Consider the following 20,807-nt stretch of genomic DNA (forward strand, 5'->3'; position numbering starts at 1 on the left):
ATGGCGTCATTCCCACAGTCACACGCACAGGAGGAAACCATGGTGTAGCTGTGCCATTGCTGCAGCGTTCAGCAGAGAGGCAGCCTGAGCAAGTGGCTCCAGTAATGCCAGGGAGGGCCCAGAAGACACTCGCTTCCACGTAGGCATTGAAGAGTCTCTTTCAAATGGCTTGGTTGGCATTTATCTCCTTAACATTTATCTGCTTGCTTACTCCCGTCAACCTGTCACGTGACGTGTGCTGATAGCCGAGGATTTCTCTGTCCTGCTTCCTGCAGGTGTACTGGCACTCCAGTGCCCACATTCTTGGCGAAGCCATGGAACTCTACTATGGAGGCCACCTGTGCTATGGCCCACCCATTGAAAATGGATTTTACTATGACATGTTCATGGAAGACAGGTAACATTGCTGACTACTACTATGACATATTCATGGAAGACAGGTAACATTGCTAAATACTGGCCTCTGAATGCCTCTGTGTGTGTGTGTGTGTGTGTGTGTGTGTGCTTTTGAGACAGAGTTTTGCTGTGCAAACTGGCTCAGTTTTAGCCCAGGCTGGCCTGAAACTCATGGGGATCCTACTGCCTCTGCCTCCCAATGCTGTGATTATAGAGGTTTGTTACTACGCTTGGCCTATTTTATTGTTTTATAATGGTCACATGTTACTTTAGTCACAGTTGGGTAGTGTGACCATAAAGTTGTGACCCATTTGTGAAAATCATTTTTTAATGAGTTTAGATTTAAAGGTAACTTCCCAATGTTTTCCTTCTTTTCCATGGAATGAACTGCGTGATAATCTATTTATCTAATAGAAGACTTGCTAGAGCATGATACTAATTAGAGTAGAATCACACCTTAATTCTTAGAGAGCGTTTAGTTCTGCTCCATGACAGTTAAGGGTGCTGTGGCAGAGGCCTGACATTCCACGGCCTGTGCTTGAAATCACCAGCAGGCGCCCAGCGCTGTATTCCTCATAGTGCTGGAAGGTCCACCGGCTGCCAGCACTGAAACCCTGGGCTCATGCAGCTTCCTCAGCCCCCCCCCCGCCACTGCTGCCCCACCTGCCAGCAACTCAGTGTGGTTCTGTTGATTTTGTCTTCTAAATAGTTCTGTCCTCCACTTCTTTCCCTTCTGCCTTAACTTAGATCCGTGTCATCTCTTGCCTGGACACACACAGTACCTTTTGCCTTTGCCTGTCTCTTCCATATTGCTTAACAACGCTATGGCTGAGCAGGCAGCAGTCCGGAGCTACAGGCTGGTCCATTCCTAAGAGCTGCATTTATCCAACACTACTGAAAACAGAGGGTGGGGTTTTCCATATCAACAACTGATTTACCAGTGAGGTGTCCACCAGTGCAGTTTCCTTCTTCCACCAACTGTCCATTGGCACAGTCCCCACAGGTGAAACCAGTCCCACAAGACTGCCCCAGTTTGTCACAGCAGCCCCAAAGCCAGGGCGCTCCTGCTTCTGACCCACGTGTTTTAAGTCAGTTCCTAGGGGTCACTTCTTGGGCCCCAGAACTTGTTAGAATGGCTCTCAGGATTGGGGAAAGCACATTTCTCCCATCTACTGGCTTATTATAAGTCATGTTGCAGAGGAGACCAGTGTGCAGCTGTAAGGAAGAGAGGCACAGGACAATGTGGGATGGGGTGTGGCTCCCCATTGGCTGCACCATCTCCTAGCACCTTGGGATCTTCACCATCCTGGGAGCTTTCTGGACATTGTTGCTTTGAGATTTTAGTGGAGCCTTAGCTCCATGAGCACTAGTGAAGAGGTCACTGACCACAGTTGTTCCGTTAATTCAGTCTGCAACCCCTGAGCCTCTAGAGGAGAAAGGGCGATGCACAGTGTATGGGAGGAGACCTGTGCTGATTCTGTGGGGCTCTTCTTTCCAGAGCGGTGTCCAGCACTGAGTTGGCAGCCCTGGAAAACATATGTAAAACCATTATAAAAGAAAAGCAGCCTTTTGAAAGATTGGAGCTCAGCAAGGAAACTCTCCTGGACATGTTTAAGGTAACGAGAAAGCTCTTAAAATCCTTTTACTAGGGGTACGAAAGCAGTTTGCGTAGACCAGCTCCTCTGCCACCACACAAAACAAACAAACCAACTGATTTTTGCTCACCACATTGTCCCACAGCCTGGCAACCTGTGTACTAACATGTAAATGCTTTTCTTTGTAGTACAATAAGTTTAAATGCCGGATTCTGAAGGAGAAGGTCAACACGCCAACTACCACAGTTTACAGGTTTGTGTGTGTAACATAAAACTGCTCTGTGGTCAGCCTGAAGGCTCGGGTAGAGGCAGCCCTTGTCTCCTGAGGAGTGGTGCGTTTGTGAAGCTGCTCAGCTGGTTGCTGCTTTAGTCGGGAGCCCTAAAATGGGATCACCAGCAGGAATTCTTACTGTTTCCTTTGGGTTATGAGGCTGGGACAGAGACTCAATTTTATTTTCTGGGAGTCAGCGATGGTAAGATCTTCCCCACAGTGGGTGAGACTGTCGGCTCAGTGCCTCGTATTCTGAGGAGATGTTAGAGAAAGAAAAGGCTTTCTGTTTCTCTTTACACGCTCTCCCCTGCCCCACCCCTGGTACTAGGATTGAACTCAGCACGTATGTACTGAGCTGTGTTCCTAGCCTTTTAATTTTGACTCTGAGACAGTGTCTGGCCAACGTGCTAAGTGGCCTGGACTTGGATTTGCAGCCCTCCTGCCGTAGCCTCCCAGGGTCCTGGAATCGCAGTCGTGTGCCGCAGGTCTGGTGCTATCTCCCTGGAAACACACAGGCCTCCTCCTCACACCACAGCCCTCTGCCTCTTGGGGCGCTCGCCATCACCCGGCCCAGATCTGTCACCCGCAAGTGTTAGTCGGTGTCCATGCCCAGGCTACGAGAGCAGTGCAGAGTGGAGCAGGGTCAGCTGGTGTCTTGGTTCCTTTTCTCTTGTGGATGAGACAACGTGCCTGAAGCCAGAATTGAGGAAGAAAGAGTTACTTAGCTCACAGTTTGCAGGGGTTTCAGTCCATTACCGGCTGGCTGTACGGCAGCACAGGGCAGAGGGGCACAGTTCATGGTGGAGGCGGACAGTGAAAGTATCAAGAGCAGGCAGGAGGAGCAAGCCTCCCTCCCAGGGTCTGCAGGCTGCCCGCCTTGGCGGGGGTGGCGCTCACGCCCCGAGTCACAGCACTAGGCAGTGAGCCATTCATAAAGTCCGGATTCAGCCTCCTTCAGAAACCCACCCCTCAGGACACGCGAAGCTTTGGGGGACACCTGGACACAAACCGCTACAGATGGTAGCGGTGAACTCCAGACCAGAGTCCTTAGTCCTGCTCATTTAAACGCGGCTCCGGGCCACTCCGTATTTGCCAGCCCTGTGAACTGCCTCACGGGGATGCTGTGCCCGTTTCTGAGTGTTGTGCTCTTGGGACCTTCATGGTCCTGTCCTGTCGTTATTTTCTCAGTCAGGTACTCTTGCTTCCCTGGCTTAACTGTACTGAGGAGGACAGTCCTATCTGTTTTGCCACAAAGCCATTAAGTTACAACACGAGCTGATTATCCTGTGACACTGATGTAAGAGTCCATGTTTATCTTTTTTTTGGCCACTATGCTTTGACCTGACAAAGTGTTACTGTTTTTATTTTATAAACAAGTGTTAATGTAACATTTTAAATTGTAAAAATAAATGAAGATATGGAAGAAATAGGCTAAGTTTTAAATTTCTGACTTCTAATTCTTGACTTTTGAGGATTTTTTTTTTCCTTTTAGAGAACTCTACTTAGGTCAACATTGATACTTCTTTGCTTTTAGTGTTGGCACTTCTTGCTGAGTGTGACAGGCGTGTGCACACGCCTGTAATCCCAGCACTTGAGAGGCTGAGGCAGGAGGATCACTGTGAATTCAAGGCCAGTCTGGGCTACGTAGTGAGTGCGAGACCAACCTGAGCTACGCAGCAAGATCTTGTCTCTAAACAAACGGGAAGAAGAAAAAAAATGAAAGAAACTTCTTGTAGCCTATGAATTTAAATAGCTTGCATTTAATTTTTGGGAAAAAGTCTCTTTTTCTAAGGGATTATTTAAAGATGAGAATGCGGGAGGCTTTCATGCTGCTTTGCCATGCTTGCCTTTGGCTTGTCTGAGTGTCAGGTAAAGCCTGCACCTCAAGCAAAGGGCCAGAAGCCTGCTTGTTCAAAGAATCCACATGGTCATGTTCAGAGCACCTTCATTTGCTAGTCTGTAGCCAATCTTTTTTCGTATTCATTGTAATTTTTTAACTTTCCTACTAATGAACTTTAGAAATGTTTCAAATTGATTGGGATAGTCAAGGCACGACTTTCTTTTCTAAATTTTCTTTCAGTTGGTTAAGGAACTGAAGTTGGTTAAGATAAATAACTTTTCATCTTAACCACATTATTTTGCATTTTACGCTATTGATATTTCTGTACTTGAAAAGAATCTCTGCTTGTTAAGATTTGGGGGATCCTTGTTCATTGTATGTGCAAACCAAACCCCATCTCTAGCCCAGAAAGTTTTAATAATGATCCTAACTCTTGTCTGAGATTTGCCTTGTAAGTTATGTTCTCTTTTAATGAGCTGAGAAACAGTGAAGCATTTCATCAAATACCAAGTGATTAAAACAAAGAAATCCTTGATATTTACTGTTCTTTACTTTTACTTTTTTTCTTTTGCGATTCATTTTTAAAGTAAAATACCCAGCTAATGTGTTGTGAGTAAACTGCAGATAGTTTCAGTCCTGAAAATTAGTATAAAGGGATTAGTTTAATTAGAGCAGCATTAGTTAATTACTTAGGGAATGGCTTTTTGGTTCCATGACAGTGGAAGGGTCTTTGAGAGCCTTGGGAGGTGACAGTTAAAAGTGACATCTCTGTACACAGTTTTTTTCGAAGGATATATTGTCGTGTTGGGATCTTAGTAAAAAAGGGAAGGCTGGGGCCTGGGGAGGTAGTTGCCTCTTTCTTTGATTCCAAATTAAAATTTCTCCACCACGTAGACATAAGTAAAACCCTGCACTTAAAACAGATGAAAATACTACTTCTAGTGAGGAGTCCGAAGGCTGTAACTCTGAGCATGTGCGCATATCTCCTTACAGGTGTGGCCCACTGATTGACCTTTGCAAAGGCCCCCATGTAAGACACACAGGAAAAATTAAAAGCATAAAAATTTTCAAGGTAAGGATTAGTTTTTTTATTTACAAATGCAGTAAACTTAAGGTAGACTAGTGTTAAGGGATTTCAGTCATGTTTTTATAGTTTGAACATGATGGCATTTAAAAATACTTTATTCTTACTTGATTAAAAGTAATATATTTCAGAATTTTGATGACTAGAGCACTATATGTAGCTTTTATCTTTTAGCCTTATTGTAAGTATTCAAATGCATTTTTTTCATACAGTATTTAAGAGTATTGCTCTGTATATAGTTGACCCTCTGTATCTATGGCTTTCACTTCCCTGGATTTAACTACCTGTGACATGAAAATGTCTGAAAACAAATCACATCTGTACTGACCTTGTGCAAAGTTTTTGAGCTTTATTTCCTAAACAATATAGTATAATAAATACCTGCCTCGCCTGTGCTCTGTATTAGGGAATCTGGAGGTGACATAAAGTGTACAGGGAGATGTGCATAGGTCCTGTGGAAATACTGTGCCATTTAACATCAGGGTCTCGGGAATCCACACATTTTGATATCCTTGGGGAGTCTGGAACAGAATCCAAAACACAGCTGTACTCTGGTTTCCTTCGATTGTTTAATGTGATCAAGAGCACCAGTCTACAGTAAGAATAATGTCCCGAAGGAAAAGGAAAACACAAAAGGAAATGTGATGAGGTGATAGAGACAGCCTTGCTTTGCAGGCACCAGGTTCAGGGCTAACGTGTGGTCCGTGCCTTTGTGGCCTTAGTTTTGTCATAAACAGAATGTGGGGCCGTTTGGCAGCTCTACCTGTGAATGCCCTTTGCCCCAGGCCAGGGATCAGTGTGCTCCTGCCTTTCCTGGGCCTCTCGTCTCTTCTGCTCCCTCTTGGTGATCACAGTTGGAACTTCCCTCTCCACGCCTCTCACTTTTGTTCCTGAAATCCACAGCAGACTTGTTACTTAATTTACTGATTAGTAGTGTGATTTGGGCTGGCAGGGTTAATTAGAATCAATTTCAGACTCTCCAGCAGTATAGAAAATCTTCTTTAAGAGAGCAACGTGGATATCGTAGTGGAGAATTGGGTATGTGGTTAGCAGTGTTTTTACATGTAACTGAATATATGTGGATCAAAATCTTGTTTGATGTTTAGAATTCGTCAGCATATTGGGAGAGCAACCCTGAAATGGAAACATTGCAGAGGATCTATGGAATATCCTTTCCTGCTAACAAAATGATGAGATCATGGCAAAAGTTCCAAGAGGAAGCCAAGAACCGAGATCACAGGAAGATTGGGAAGGTGCGCCTCTCGGCCTCGTCACTGCTGAGACACAGCATGCCTTTCTGTTGTCTTAGCATTACCTCTCATAAAAACTAACCTAAAGAACATTTCTTCTTTCCTGTCTTCTTTTGCTGGTATTCACTGCCTGCTGTCAGGTTCTTCCGTGCTGATACCGTAGATGTCTTCTAATCACTGTCCCTCCTGAGTCTTCTGTGCGATTTAAAAATTGCCCCTTTCTCGTATCAGGATATAACAGTAAAGTTGTATTTCAAAGTTGTGTACACTGCATAGCACACTTCACATTTAGGACACAAGGCTTGGTGTAGGAAGAATGAGATTCTTATTTTTGATCTCAGTGCTGCACTGATGCTGTGATCTGTGACGGCCCGTGTCCCTTTGGGAAGTCCCCTACCCTCCCGGGTCTCTCAGGGAGCCTGCTGGGCAGACTCTCAGTAGGTGAGCGGCAGGAGAGTGACCACTGGCACTTAAAGCCACCTCCTGCAGTAAACTCTCCTGGGTTTTTCACCATGTTGTCTTGATATGAAATCCATGTTCTAAATGTCACATAAGAACGCTAATTGTAAATAGCTACAGATGCCAGGAAACCAAGGTTAGTGCCGAGGAATCGTAAGTGTGAGTTGTGATTTTACATGCTTTATCACACACAGTTGGGGATAGGAGTTGAGGGGCTTTGGGATGACTGCCTGTGAGAAGATGAGAAGGAAACGTAGTGTGACATGTTTTATTACTCCCGTAGTGTGTGTGTAAGAAATATTAAGTAACAAAAGATGAAATCTGAAATGTATTTTTGTTTCAATCTAGGAACAAGAGCTTTTCTTTTTCCATGATCTGAGTCCTGGAAGTTGCTTTTTTCTTCCAAGAGGAGCCTTCATTTATAATACACTTATGGATTTCATACGAGTAAGTTAGTTTTAAAATATCTTGTTCTTACGCAACGTGCTTTATGATTTTCCCTCATAATTAAATGGTAGAATGTTTCCATTTAATTTTATTTTAGTAATGTAATAAGAATTTGAAACCAAAAAGAAAAATAGATTCTGCCCTCCAGTAAAAAAATGGAGATTATTTCTTTCCCCAAATACATTTTTAGATTTCATGAAGTCCATTCCTGTCCAGATAAATATCCAGAGCATGTGGAATATAGAGAGAAGAAATGGGAAAGATGTGTGTCTCCTGGTGAGAGAGAAGAAAGGGGGAAGTGTGCTCTGGCACAGATGTTAGCCTGTGCAGCGCTGCTTCTCATGAGGAGGTCCTCGGGCCTCGGTCCCCCCCCACCCCCGCCATGTTGCAGGACTCCCCGGTGATTCGGCAGCTTCAGAGAAAAGAATGGATGACAGTTGTGTGAAATGCCTCCCTGGAATGTAAGTTTATGGATCAGAAAGTCAGTGTTTGCATAATTAGGACCACACAGACGCTGTTCAGAAGTGATCTGTGTACATTATTAGGATTACAAGTTCATTCTTGCCCTTTGCTGTAGCAAGTAGTTCCAGACTCTTTAGCTAGGGACAGATTGCACGTGTTGCATGTTCTCCTGGATCGGACTGTGCGGGTGTGTCACTAAGACAGTCTTAGTCCCGTAAGATGAGTGTTGTGCAGCTGCGCACTGTGATGACGGTGAAGTAGCCTAATGACGCAATTCACGGGGTGTATCCCTGTCACTAAGCAACATGGGACTGGCCCATAAATTTGGGATTTCTATGTGCTTATCACTCATCTACCCCCAGACATCGTCTCGGGAACTCTGAAACTCACTGTAGCACGTTCTGCAATGGCTCTTGTGGTTGTTCAGTGAATCCTCTTGTTTTCCTCTCGTAGTTTGGCCCTTTCACTCCAGAAGTGCCTCGACGCTGAGATTCTTGAGCACGGATGTCTCAGGGCCTCTTTGCTTCATCTTCTGGCTGCTCCCTCATGCCTCTTATTCTGAACCCCTTTTTCCTGGTCGTCTTTCGCTTCCTTCTCTGTTCACGTCTCTCACCGAGAGACCACTTTTGCCAGGAACTTTCTGAAGAGTGACTGCGTGGAATCGCGTGTCTGCTTCTCCCGCCTGCTTTCCTTGCCTGTTTTGCATCCTTGCCCTTTCGTCCTGGACCCTGGAGCCTGTGCTGGCCTCTGTGGCCTGTCCCGGCTTTATGCTTAGGGGTTGGCCTGTGTGAGGCAGTACCAGGGCAGAGGGCAGGAAAGTGAGACTCCGTGTCACTGAAGATGGCTGGAGATTTGGGCAGGTGGTGGTGACCAGTCCATCTACGGCTATCTTTGCTGGAAAGCCAACACAGCCCCGCACTAGAACTCTGAAGCTTCAGGGTGGATTGGGTACCCAACAAGCAGAAAGTCTTGGTGGTAGCCTTAAAGGGCTCTCTTATCTTTTATAGATGCAAGACAGACACGGCCGGTGATCAGGCTCAAGGCCTGATTGTGTGGGCTGCAGAAGTAGTGGCATTTAAATACGCAGCCCCAGTGATCTCTAATGCCAGGTAAGGGCACTGGTGGGAAGGAGTGGGTCTCTGAGGCTTGGAATGCAGATGTTTGGTAGACGTGAATGAGGTCGAACACTTTGAATTCCCAGATCACTTATATGAAGAAATTGGGCTTTCCATGCATAACAGATATCCAGGGATGTTAGCTTTTTTTTCTCTTGTTTTCAGTTACATGGTCTTGCCTTTTCTCCCCACATCTAGTAATTACTTCTATATTTTTTGGGTCTATTCAGGGCCTCAGCACATTGGATGGCACTCACAGGGCACCCAGAAATAGTGTTTATTTGGGCAGTCAAGTCAACACAGAAGTTACCGTCAGAGAAGCAAGCCTGGGGCTGGGTAGGCAGGGGCAGATGCAGAGGAGCCAGCCCAGGAAGCCTCGGTGCCTCCAGCACACATCTGTGTCCCTGGTGTGGACAGTGGCCTTGTTTCCGCATACAGAGTCCTGTCCACTCTGGGGTCATTTGTGGGTGTCACCTAAAACCTGCCCCATCAGTGCTCTTCATGTCAGAATATGGGGAAAACATAATGAGGTGGAACTGTGAATAGGCTTGAGGTGCAGCCGAGAAATCAGAGCTGGCCCCTTTCCGTCTGTGTTAGGGTGCTGTAGAGGAGCACAGGCGGCAGAATACACACGGGCAATTATGTAAGGGAATTACTGGATTGGCTTCCAGGAAAGAAGTGTGAGAGTCCACCAAGGGCAAGCAAGAGAGTTCACAGTGGTTGTCTGTGCACAGCAGGGAAGAATCCTCAGTGGTTCTCTGCTTGTTAGAGAGCTGGAAAATCTTTGAGTGTGATATTTAAGCTTGTATGTTTAATTTATCTCACTTAAGAATATAATCTTTAGGTGCATCTATTTTCCTACATGGGGCTCAGATTTATCCTTTCTTATGCTGAGTAGTACTCCACTGTATGGCTATACCACATTTTCTTTATCTAGTCATCCTTTGATCGGCATGTGGGCTTTTCCCAAGATTTATCAAATTATGATGCTGTAAACATGGGTACGCATGTGTCACTGTGGTGTGATGCCTTTAACTCTTAAAGGAACATACTTAGAAGGGAAATAGCTGGGCCAAATAGATCCTCTAGTTTTGGTCTTTGGAGGAATCGCCACACTGCTTCCCACAGCAGCTGCACCAGTCTGCATTCCCACCAACAGTGGGGAAGGGCTCCTTTTCCTCATAGGCTGGGCAGAATTTGTTATTGTTTGATTTCCTGATAATAGCCATTCTTTCTGGAGTGAAGTGGACTCTCAGTATTGTTTTATTTTAATTTGTGTTTCTTGAATGACCAGTAATATTGAGCATTTTTTTCATATATGTATTTCCTATTTGTATTTCTTCATCTGAAAGGTATGTATCATTTCAGAGACCTGTTTTTGGACTAGATTTTTAAATTTGGGGGTCTGATTGTTTTGAGTTCTTTATGTGTGCTATATGTTGTTAGTCCTTTGTCTGAGGAGTAGCTAGTAAAAAGTTTTTTCCCTGTTCTATGGCTTGTTCTTCACTCTGTTGGTGGTTTCACTTGCTGTGCAAAAGATTTTTAAATTGACGTGATCTCAGTTATTGGTTCTTTATAGTATTTCCTGTCCGGTCAGGGTTTTGTTCATAAAGTCTTTGCCTACACCTGTATCTTCTAGAGTTTTATCTGTTCTGTCTTCCAGCAGATTCTTTCTGTTTTGATGTTTAGATCTTTGATCCATTTTGATTTTAGTTTAGTGCTTAGTGCAAGATACAGGTCTATGTTCAGTTCTCAGCATGTGGGCAACCATTTTCCCCAGCACCATTTATTAAAGAGGCTTTCTTCCATTGAAAGTGTTTGACCTCTTTGTCAAAGATAATGTAGCCGAGTGTGCTTAGAGTTGTTTTTGCATCTTCTCTTCTGTTCCTTTAAACCTCGTCTGTTTTTTTTGCCAGCACCAACCTGTTTTTATTATGGTAGCTATGTTGTCTAACTTCGTGTCAAGCCTTGCCCTTCTTGCCCAGAATTGCTATTATTATTCTAGGTCTCTTCTGGTTCCTAATGAATTTTAGGGTTGTTTCTCTAGTTTTGTGAGGTATGCTGCTGGTATTTTGATTGGGATTGCATTGAATCTCTGTAACAGTTTTGGAAGTATGACCATTTTTGCTACATAGGTTCTGCCTATCCAAGAACAGGGGATATCTTTCCATTTTCTGATATCCTCTTCAGTCCTTTTTCCAAGTCCTATAGTTTTCATTGTAAAGGTCTTTTACTTCCTTTGTCAGACTGATTCCAGGTATTTCATCTTCCTTGATTCCATTGTGGAAGGTGTGGTTTTCCTAATGTCCCTCTCAGTGAGTTTGTTACTCATTTACAGGAATGCTATTAGGGGTTTTTTCCAAATGACAACACAGAATTTTATTGGTAGACATATATAAAATATAAAGATTATCTACAAAAATGGAAGATTATTCATTTGGATGAAATAACCTAATATGATGAAAATAAAACATTACTAATTAAAATCTCAATAGATTTTGAAATTGTATGAATTACATGAAAGTTTATATGAAAGAAGAAGTATCTTAAGATAATTGAAAAAGTTATGAAAGGAAATACTATCAAAGGAGAATTGTCCTATAAAATAAAGAATCATAGCATAAAACATCTTAACTGAACCTAATATGGTATTTATGTAATCATAGATAAATGTATTGTAGAGCAGAATATTGGATCTAGAAAATAGCAAAGTATATGACCTTTAATACAGGATATAATGACATTTAATTTAAATAGTTTGAATTCAGCTAACCATGTGTCTAGAAGACAAGTTAAATTAGTTTTTCTACTTTAGAGCACATAAAAACTGAATTTTAGGTGAAATAATTTAAATTAAAATTCCCATTAAAGCATTTCCACATTATACTCATAAAAACTGAGTTCTAGCTAAAATAAATTTTTGGTACATTTTAAATATATATAGTGATCATTTTCATTATAGGGACTTTGTTCTTGTATACGACTAATCTCAGTTCCTCTTTATTTTTCTTATTCCCTTATCTTCCTTTCAATCCCTCTTCCCCTCTTTATTGTAAAAGCTTTGTTTCTCTTTCTCCTTCTTTTTGGCTTTTCCCTTCCTTCTTTTTCCACTCCCTACTCCCTATTTCCCCTTCCCAATTGAGCATTTTCTTCTTGTTATGTGATGTCTGGTATACATTTTGGTCCTTACTTACACTTTCCGTTTCCCACACCAGAGAAACAATGCAATACTTATACACCTGTATTCAATTTATTTAACCAGCGTATGGTCTCACAGTCTGCCCAATTACCTATGGGTGTCTCGAGTGTGCCCTTCCTTATGGCTGCATAGTACTCTATGTAATAAAAAACCCACATACTTCTTTATCCATTCATCAAATGATGAGCATTTGGGCTGTTTCTAAGATTAGCTGTTACAAGCTAGGCTGCTATGAGTGTACACACATCACTGTGGGAGGGTTTTTAATTCTTTTAGAAGATACCAAGAAGGAGAATAGCTGGGTCAAATGGAATTTTTGCTTTTAGTTTTTTGTTTTTTGGGTTTCTTGAGACAGGTTAGCTTTCTGAGTGCTAGGATTACAGGCAGGAGCCGCCACACTGGGGTTAGTTTTAGTTTTTTGTGTTTTTTTTTCTTGTTTCTTTTCTTTTTGTGGTGGGTAATGGTGAGTAACTCCTACGGGATTGAAGTCCCGACCTCGTACTTGCCAGGCACTTATGCTGCTGAGCTAAACCCCCAGTCCCTAGTTTTAGTTTTCTGAGGACTCTCCACACTTTTCCACAATAGTTATTTCAGTCTACATTCCCACCAAAAGTGGAGGAGGCTTCTATTTTCTCCATATCCCCACCAGCATTTGTTACTGGTTTTTATTGATTAATAGTAACCATTCTTTCTGGAGTGAGATGAAATCTCAGTGTTGTTTTAATGTGCACCTCTCAAATGACTAGTGATGTTGATTATTTTTTATATACTTATTTGCCATTTCTGCTTTATCTGAGAAGTGTGTATTCATTTCAGATTCTCCTTTTTGGATTGGATCTTTAAATTTGGAGGTCTGATTTTCTTGAGTTCTTTATATGTTCTAGATCTCAGTCCATTGAGGTACAGCTGGTAACATTTTTTCCCACTTAGTAGACTGTTTCTTAACTGTGTTGGTGATTTCTTTTGTGTGCAAAAACTTTTTAATAAGGTGAGATCCCATTGATTTTCGTAATGTTCGCCTTGTGGCCTGGGTTTTGACTGTGCATGTGTCTTCAGGAGTTCCACCTGTTCTATCTTCCAGCACATTTATTGTTTCCGTTTTGATATTTAGGTCTTTGATCTAATTGGATTTTAATAAAGAGCATGGTAAGGAACAGGGTCTAATTTTCGTCTATTCTAGGTCTTTCTGGTTCCAAATAAATTTTAGGATTATTTTCTCTAATTCTATTAAGTATGACATCAATGTTTTGATAGGAATTGCTTTAAATCTGCAGAGCAAGTTTTAGAAGTATTTTCACCATGTCGGTTTTTCTATCTGAGAACAAGGGACTTATTTCCACTTATTGATATGCTATTCAATCTCTGTTATCACAATACTATAGTTTTCAGTGTAAAGAGCTTTTACTTCTCTGTTATATTGATTCGTATTTCATTGTTTTTGATGCTGTTGAGAAAGGCATGGTTTCTCTATTTGCACTCTCAGTGAGTTTGTTGATTTTGTACAGGACTGCTACTGACTTTTGAATGTACCCTTGTATCCAGCTACTTGACTGAATTTGGTTATTAAAATTAGAAGTCCTTTGGGATCTTCTATGTAGAGTATCATGTCATCTACAAATAATGATAATTTAATTTTTTCCTCTCTTATCTTTATTCCTTTTATTTCTGTCTCTTGTCTAATTGCTCTGGCTAATGTTTCCAAAACTATATTGAATAAAGATGATAGGGAACATTCTTGTCTTGTTCCTGATTTTAGAGTGAAAGCTTTCAGTTTTTGACCACTTAATATGATATTGGCTGTTGATTTATTGTAGGTGACTTTTATCAGATTAAGATAAAGATCATCTATTCCAATTTTCTGTAGTTTTTATCAAGAATGGATGTCAGACTTTGTCAAATGTTTTTCTATTGTGATGATCATGTGATTTTTGTCTTTAGGTCTGTTAGTGTGATGTATTACATTTATTGATTTGCATATGTTGAACCATCGATGTATCCCTGGGATGAATCCTACTTGGTCATAGTGTATAATCTTCATGATGATTTGCTGTGTTCTGTTAGCCAGTATCTTATTGAGAACTTTTGCGTCTATGTTCATTAGGGAGATTGGCCTATAGTTCTCTTTTATGTTAGGATCCTTCTCTGGTTTTGGTATCAAGGTGTACTAGTCAGTGCTTAGAAGAACGTGTGGAGCTGGGGCAAAGCCCTCGAAACACTACACATGCTCGGAATCAGATTTAATGCCGGACATGGAAATTTACAAGATTGGCGTACAGTGGCCAACCTCAGAGTCAAATGCAGAAGAGTGCAAAAGATCTTCCTGCAGGCTAGAGATCCAAAACATCCGGCTGAAGTCCTGGAGCCCACGGAAATGTCCTGTATGAGTCTGCATCAGAAGGCCAAAGGATCCACGGTGGAAGACTGAGGGCCTGGTCCTGGGAGGAGCTGAAAGCCGAGAGGCGACACCCAAGGCCAAGCCGAAACTGGAGCTCCTCCTCCAGAGAAAACAGCCCAAGCTCCTCTGTGGACCTCAGCTGGAATCCTCCTCCCCGCCAGTTCTGCTTTCATAGCCCTGTGGCGCAGTCCCCCCTGAGTGGGCTCCCGTGCCCTGCCCGGAAGTGTGCTGACTCGATTCATCTGGGCACTCCCCACTCACGTGAACAGTTCATCAGCTGACTGCCACACAGGGAATGCTTCAGGAACGAGTTTGAGAGCATCGTTTCCCTTCCATTTCATTAGAGTTTGAGGAGTAGTTGTGTTGGAACTTCTGTAAAGTTCTTGTGAAATTCACCGGTGAATCTGTCAGGACCTGGGCTTTTCTTTGCTGGTAGTTTTTTATTTGCCTCTTCAATATCATTGACCAATACTAGTTTGTTTAGAATTTTTGTATCTTCTTGATTCAGCTTTGGTAACTCATATGTATTTAGGAATCTGTTTCTTCTGAGTTTTCCATCTTGTGAGAGTACAGGTTCTCAGAGTAGATATTGATGATCTGGATGTCTGCAGAGTCTTTCATGATTTCACCACTGTCCTCCTTATTTTCTTGGATTTGGATCTTATTTTTTTTTAATAATTTTGGTGAAGGGTTTGCCTAATTTATTTAATCTTCCAAAGAACCCACTCTTCAACTCATTGATCCTTTGTATTATTTTCTTAGTCTCAATTGAGTTAATTTGTTTTTTGTTTGTCCATTTGTTTGTTTTTTGGGACAGGGTCTTGCTGTGTAAACTGGCCTTGAACTCACTATGTAGTCCAGGCTGGCCTTGAACTTCTGACCTTTCTGCCTCAGCCTCTCAAGTGCTGGGATTATAGGCATGCACAACTACACCTATTGTCAATTGCATTAATTTCGGCTCTGATCTTTATAATGTGCTCTCTTGTACTTGGTTTGGTTTAATTTGATTTTCTTGCCGGGTATAGTGGCTAACGCCTATGATCCCAGCACTGAGGAGGCCAAAGCAGGAGGATCATTGTTAGTTTGACATCAGCCTGGGCTACAAAGTGAGCTCAAGGCCTGCCTGAACTGCATAGAGAGACCTTGTCTCAAAAAGACAAAAAAAAAAAAAAAAAAAAAAAAAAAATTTGCTTTTCTTTTTCTAGAACCGTGAGGTTCAACTTTATTTATTTGAGCTTGCTCTATTTTTCTGATATGGAAGTTTACCAGTGAATTTCTGTTATGGTTTGATAACTAGTGGTCAACTTAACACCAGCTGAATTACATCAGCATGCATTGAGAGAAGATGCTCCACCTGAGGAGAGTTGCCAGGATAAATAGGTGGAGAAGAAGAGAGGTGTTGGGAGGGATTGAGGTGTTAAGGAGGCATTGTGGGTTCTCCTATGAGATCCTGTCTGAGGTGTTGGTTCTCCTGAAGAAGCTTTGGTCTTCACATCGAGCATTGCTTCCTGGTTCCGGAGGGGAAGACATGTGCTGCCTGGTCTCCAGGATGAACTCGTCACGCTGCTTCCTGGCACATACCCGACTGTGCTTGTCGGAGGAGGAGCTCAGGGCCTCCGTGTCGCTGAGGACAGCTGTGGTTCCTTTCAGGACAGCCCCGCTCTTTGTTGTGAGTGTGACTTCTCGGCTCCAGTGTAGAACCCTCATCCCACTAGCACAGCTCCTTCATCCCGCTGGCATAGACTTTCTGGCTTCCACTGCTGACCCTTGAGTCTTCCCGGCATGAATCTGTAAAAGAGACTGGCGTGAGTCCTTCTTGTGGGCTCTGGACTTCCAGTTGGACTCCTGGAGGCATTGTCCTGAGCTCTGGGTTTTTATCTGGACTCGTGTGGGACATTGCCATGGGGTTTAGACTCTTGACTAAATAATCTATGTCATTAGTGTTGCGGATAGATTTCCTGCATTCTCCTGTGTTAACTTCCAGTGACCATTATAAAAATATTATAAACTCTATGTCCTCATCTGAATTGTTCTCTGTGTACAACCCCTGATTACAACAATTTCCCTTATAAAACTGCTTGCATTGTGCTATATAAATTCTGGTATGTCATATTGGCATTATTGTTCAGTTGTAGAAACTAGCTAATTGCTTGTTTTATTTCATCTGTGCCCCAGGGGTTGGTTTGGGGGGTATTAATTAATTTCTGTGTGTTTATATATAATGGTTTTTGTGATTTCTTTTGCCATTGACTTACAATGTCATTGCACTGTGATAATATGATGAGATCATTTCAGTTCCCTTGTATTTACTTAAGTGTATTCTAAGCTAGTATGAGCTAGTACACTAGTATGTGGTCTGTTTTGGAGAAAGTCCTGTGTGCTGCTGAGAATAATGTGTAGTTTGTTGTTGGGTGGCACATTGTAAATATCTACTGAGTCCATTTGTTTAAAGGCTTTTTCAGCTCTGATTTTTTTGTTGTTTTGTGTCATACGAGCTATTTTGACAGTCAGGTACTGAGGTCTCTATTAAAACTGTACTAGTACTTATCTGATTTTTCATACCCATTGATGTTTGTTGGGAGAGATGGTATTTGGTACATATATTTGATTGTAATCTCTTCCCCTTGGAGTTTTCCCTTAACAAGTATGTAGTGATCTTTGTCACTTCTGATTAGTCTTGACTTAAAATCCATTTTGTGAATAGAATAATCACCCCTAATTTTTTCCAGATTCTTGCCATGTGAAGTATTGTTTTTCATTCTTTGACTTTCAGTATTTGAATTTTTTGAGTTAAATGTGTTTCTTGTATGCAGTGTATTGTTGGATCTTGTTTCTTGATCCATTGTGTCACTCTGTTTCTTTTTTTTTTTTAATTTTATTTAAGGAGAAAAAGAAAAAAAACAAAAAAGGTACAAGTTATACAGAATTTCAGAAAAAATAAGCAGTAGGAAATCACTAGTTAATAGATTACATATTGTCATCTTAGAAATAGTTGTTCAAGTTACAAAATTAAAGCATATAAAGTGGACATTCAAACAGTGAGACTGCAAATAGTTCTGTTCAATGGTCCAACAAAACTCGGTAATATGGTTATCTATCTTATACACTTAAATATACATGCAGTTATATCCTTTAAGAGCACTTTCTTTTCCTCTCTTTCTTACAATGGCAATTACACATTTTGGGTTTTATTACCCCCACAGTTCTTATCACTTTTTTTTTTGAAGAGAATAAAACCAACTGTGACATAACAAAACAGAGTCAGTCAAATCAAAAGGATAGACATAATACATACTGTAAAAACAGAATGCAAGGTGATCAACAGTGGTTGCAATAATGCCTCTTGCTATCTTAAAAAGAATTGCCTATATCATCAGTTACAGTAAAATTGAGCAAAACAGTAAAGAACAAAACCAATAAAAGCAAAACATTGGAGACATTACAGGACTTCAGACGAGATTGGGTGCATTCAGAGTGGTATGGCAGTAGACTATTATAGGACTTCAAAAGAAGACAATAGCCAAACAAGAATGGGCGTCATAGTGAATCTTATTGTCTTCACAGTTGTTGACTGTACTCTCAAACTTGGTACTATCAAGCAAAACATAATAGAGGAAAATCAGTCAAAAGAAGATGGTGAGAGCAACATAAGGTTTTAAATCAAGTTAACAGGAAATCAAAGTGGGTTACTATAATATATCCTGCTATTTTTTATTTATTTTTTTCCCTTAATTAAAAAGATAAAGATAAAAAAGTAAATAATGAAAAAAGAAGATTGAGATAAAAGAGGACATAACAAAACAGCACAGGTCAGAACATAACCATTTAAGCAAAATAGTGTTTTACCACAAGATATCCTGACATAAAAGTAGTTATCAGTGTCTCTTTCCTTAAAATCTTTGAGTATAACTTCATATACTGTAGCATCAAACATAGCAAGACAATGTAAAACCATTCAAGAGAATGACAGTATTACAGGGTGTTTAGAACCAACTAACAGAAAATGAACAATGGTTTCTGTATAATCTCCTCGTCTATAAAAGTTTTTGTTTATATTATCACATATAATAAAATCCAATATGATACAACATGTTAAGACCGATGGAGACAGAAGAACAAAAGCTTGATGGGACTTCAAAACAAGATGATATTAAATCAGCACTAGCTATTATGATGTCTTGTTTTCTCCAAAATAGCTGTTCATACCATCCAACCTTCTCTGCTTCATTTCTGTTGAGCTCTTTTTCTCTCACTAGTTGTCAGTTTGTCGTCTTCATTTCACTTTCTGCTCCATTCATTGTGGCCTCTCTGCCACTGTTTCTGGAATCTTGTATTTTTCTTTGTTCCTTTTTTTTGAATGTCCTGCAGGATTCTCTGTAGAGTTGAATTGGTGGTTGCAAATTCCCCTAGTTCCTCTTTATCCTGTAAGCACCTTGTTTTTCCATCAATTTCTAGGGACAGTTGTGCAGGATATATCAATCTTGGCTGGAAGTTATTATCTTTCAAAGCTTGAATTATTTCTCCCACGCTCTTCGTGATTTATGGTTTGTTCCGAGAAGTCTGCTGTAATTCTGATGGGTGTTCCCTTGTAAGTGATCTGTTTCTTGTCTCTGATGGCTTTTAATATTCTGTTCTTATATTGGATTTCTGGAATCTTGATTATTATATGCCTGGGTGTAGCTCTGTTTGGGTTGTAGGTGGCTGGTGTCCTGTATGCCTCATACATCTGAGTATCTTTACCTTTTGCTAAATTAGGGAATTTCTCCTGGATTATTTCTGTGAATAGCCTTTGTAGTTCATTTGTTTGAGTCCCTCCTTCTTCCTTTACATTCTTAATTTGTAAGTTATAGATCCTCTTATCATCTTCTAGCCTTTGTATTATTGCTCTTTGTTTCCTTGTTATTTTTAAGAAGTTTTTCATTTCATGCTCCCACATTATAAATCTGTCCTCCAGTTCAGATAATCTATTCTTAGTTTCTTTCAAGCTGTTATACCAGCTTTCCATAGAGTTTTTAGTTTCCTGGTAATCTCTTTGAACCTGCTTCACATATTCTATGTTTTCTCTATTTTCTCCATCAAACAATTCTCCCCTTTTTTTCTGTTCTTCCATTCCACCATCTGTTTTTTCTTGGGCGGTGCTTAGCATTTCTCTAACTATTCTACTTATATCTTGCTTTACTTCTTTAAATACTTCACTTTTGAACTTGTCTATGAGGCTCCGGAGATAGTGCTTTATGTCTATTGGTGCCGTGTCTGATATTGCATGTTTTCTGTCCTCATTCTCCTTTGCATTTACCTTTCCTGGATCAGTGTTCTCAGGATTGGGGACCGAGGACCCTTTCTTGTTGCCTCCTCTTCTCATATTTTTGGTTCCTTCCATACAGACGTATATAGGAGGCCCAGTTTCTTTCTTTGTGAATTACAGTTTGTTTGAAACTGCTGGCTAGGTGTTCCTGCCCACTGCAGTGTACTAGGGAGACACAGACAGGGGCAGTGTATGTTGGGCCCGCCCCTCCAGTTCAATCTACTGAAAGCTTCACTGCTAGGGTGCACCACCAGGCACTGGGATCTGGTTGGGCTAGCCTACTGGGTGGTAGTCCATGGCTTCATCCAAGTCAGGCGCTCCCCACCAATCCCACTTGAGAGGGGAATATTTGACTAAAGTCACTGCAGCATCCTATTCTGGCTAGTCTGCCCAGTCCCAGAATGTCCTCTGTTGGAGCCTCTTTATCTATGGAGGGATCCCAGTTCCTCTCACTCACCGCAGGTCGATGCAGGGCTCCCTGCCAGTCCCACTCTCAACTCCATTCGCCAATTCCCGCTCTCAGAGCTTTTGTATCTCTGTCCCTACGGTGCCAATTCAGACGCAGCAGCCACGACAGGAAATTCAAATTGTGGTTTCCAGAGGTGTGGTTTCTAGCTTCGGCACTGAGATTTTCTGTGTTCCAATCATAGCATCCGGATTGCATTTCCAGTTGGTTTCTCTCAGCTTAGTTCATTCTTGGGTTGGCAGGGTGTATCTCCCCTTGCTTAGGACTCCTCGCACTGCACCATTCCTGGATTCTAAGCTGGCTATCTGAGAGAGCCTCCATAGCTGCTGTTATCTATCTACCATGTTCTCCCGGAAGTCCTCTGTTTCTTTTGATTGGTGATTTGAGACCATTTACATTGATGGTTACAATTGATATGTATTGATATAGCATTGTCAAATTATTTTCCTAATCTTGGTTCCCTTTCTTTTCCTTCTGTTTAATTGCTTGCCTTACGTACTGGATTTATTTGATTAGAATTCTT

At 41.5% G+C, this 20,807-nt stretch overlaps 1 protein-coding gene across 1 annotated transcript in view; it reads left to right on the forward strand.

Annotated features, from left to right (window-relative positions):
- Tars3 (threonyl-tRNA synthetase 3) overlaps positions 1-20,807 on the forward strand; it is a 62,874-nt gene that overhangs the window by 17,378 nt on the left and 24,689 nt on the right. The window contains exons 5-10 of the mRNA XM_063249913.1: positions 276-397; positions 1,895-2,012; positions 2,180-2,244; positions 5,096-5,174; positions 6,293-6,439; positions 7,244-7,342. Of these exons, the coding sequence (XP_063105983.1) occupies positions 276-397; positions 1,895-2,012; positions 2,180-2,244; positions 5,096-5,174; positions 6,293-6,439; positions 7,244-7,342 (630 nt within the window). The remainder of the gene's footprint in view (positions 1-275; positions 398-1,894; positions 2,013-2,179; positions 2,245-5,095; positions 5,175-6,292; positions 6,440-7,243; positions 7,343-20,807) is intronic.

This window comes from Cavia porcellus, unplaced genomic scaffold, assembly GCF_034190915.1.
Source record: "Cavia porcellus strain 051 isolate PalLab524CR breed Dunkin Hartley unplaced genomic scaffold, mCavPor4.1 scaffold_6, whole genome shotgun sequence".
Taxonomy (NCBI): domain Eukaryota; kingdom Metazoa; phylum Chordata; class Mammalia; order Rodentia; family Caviidae; genus Cavia; species Cavia porcellus.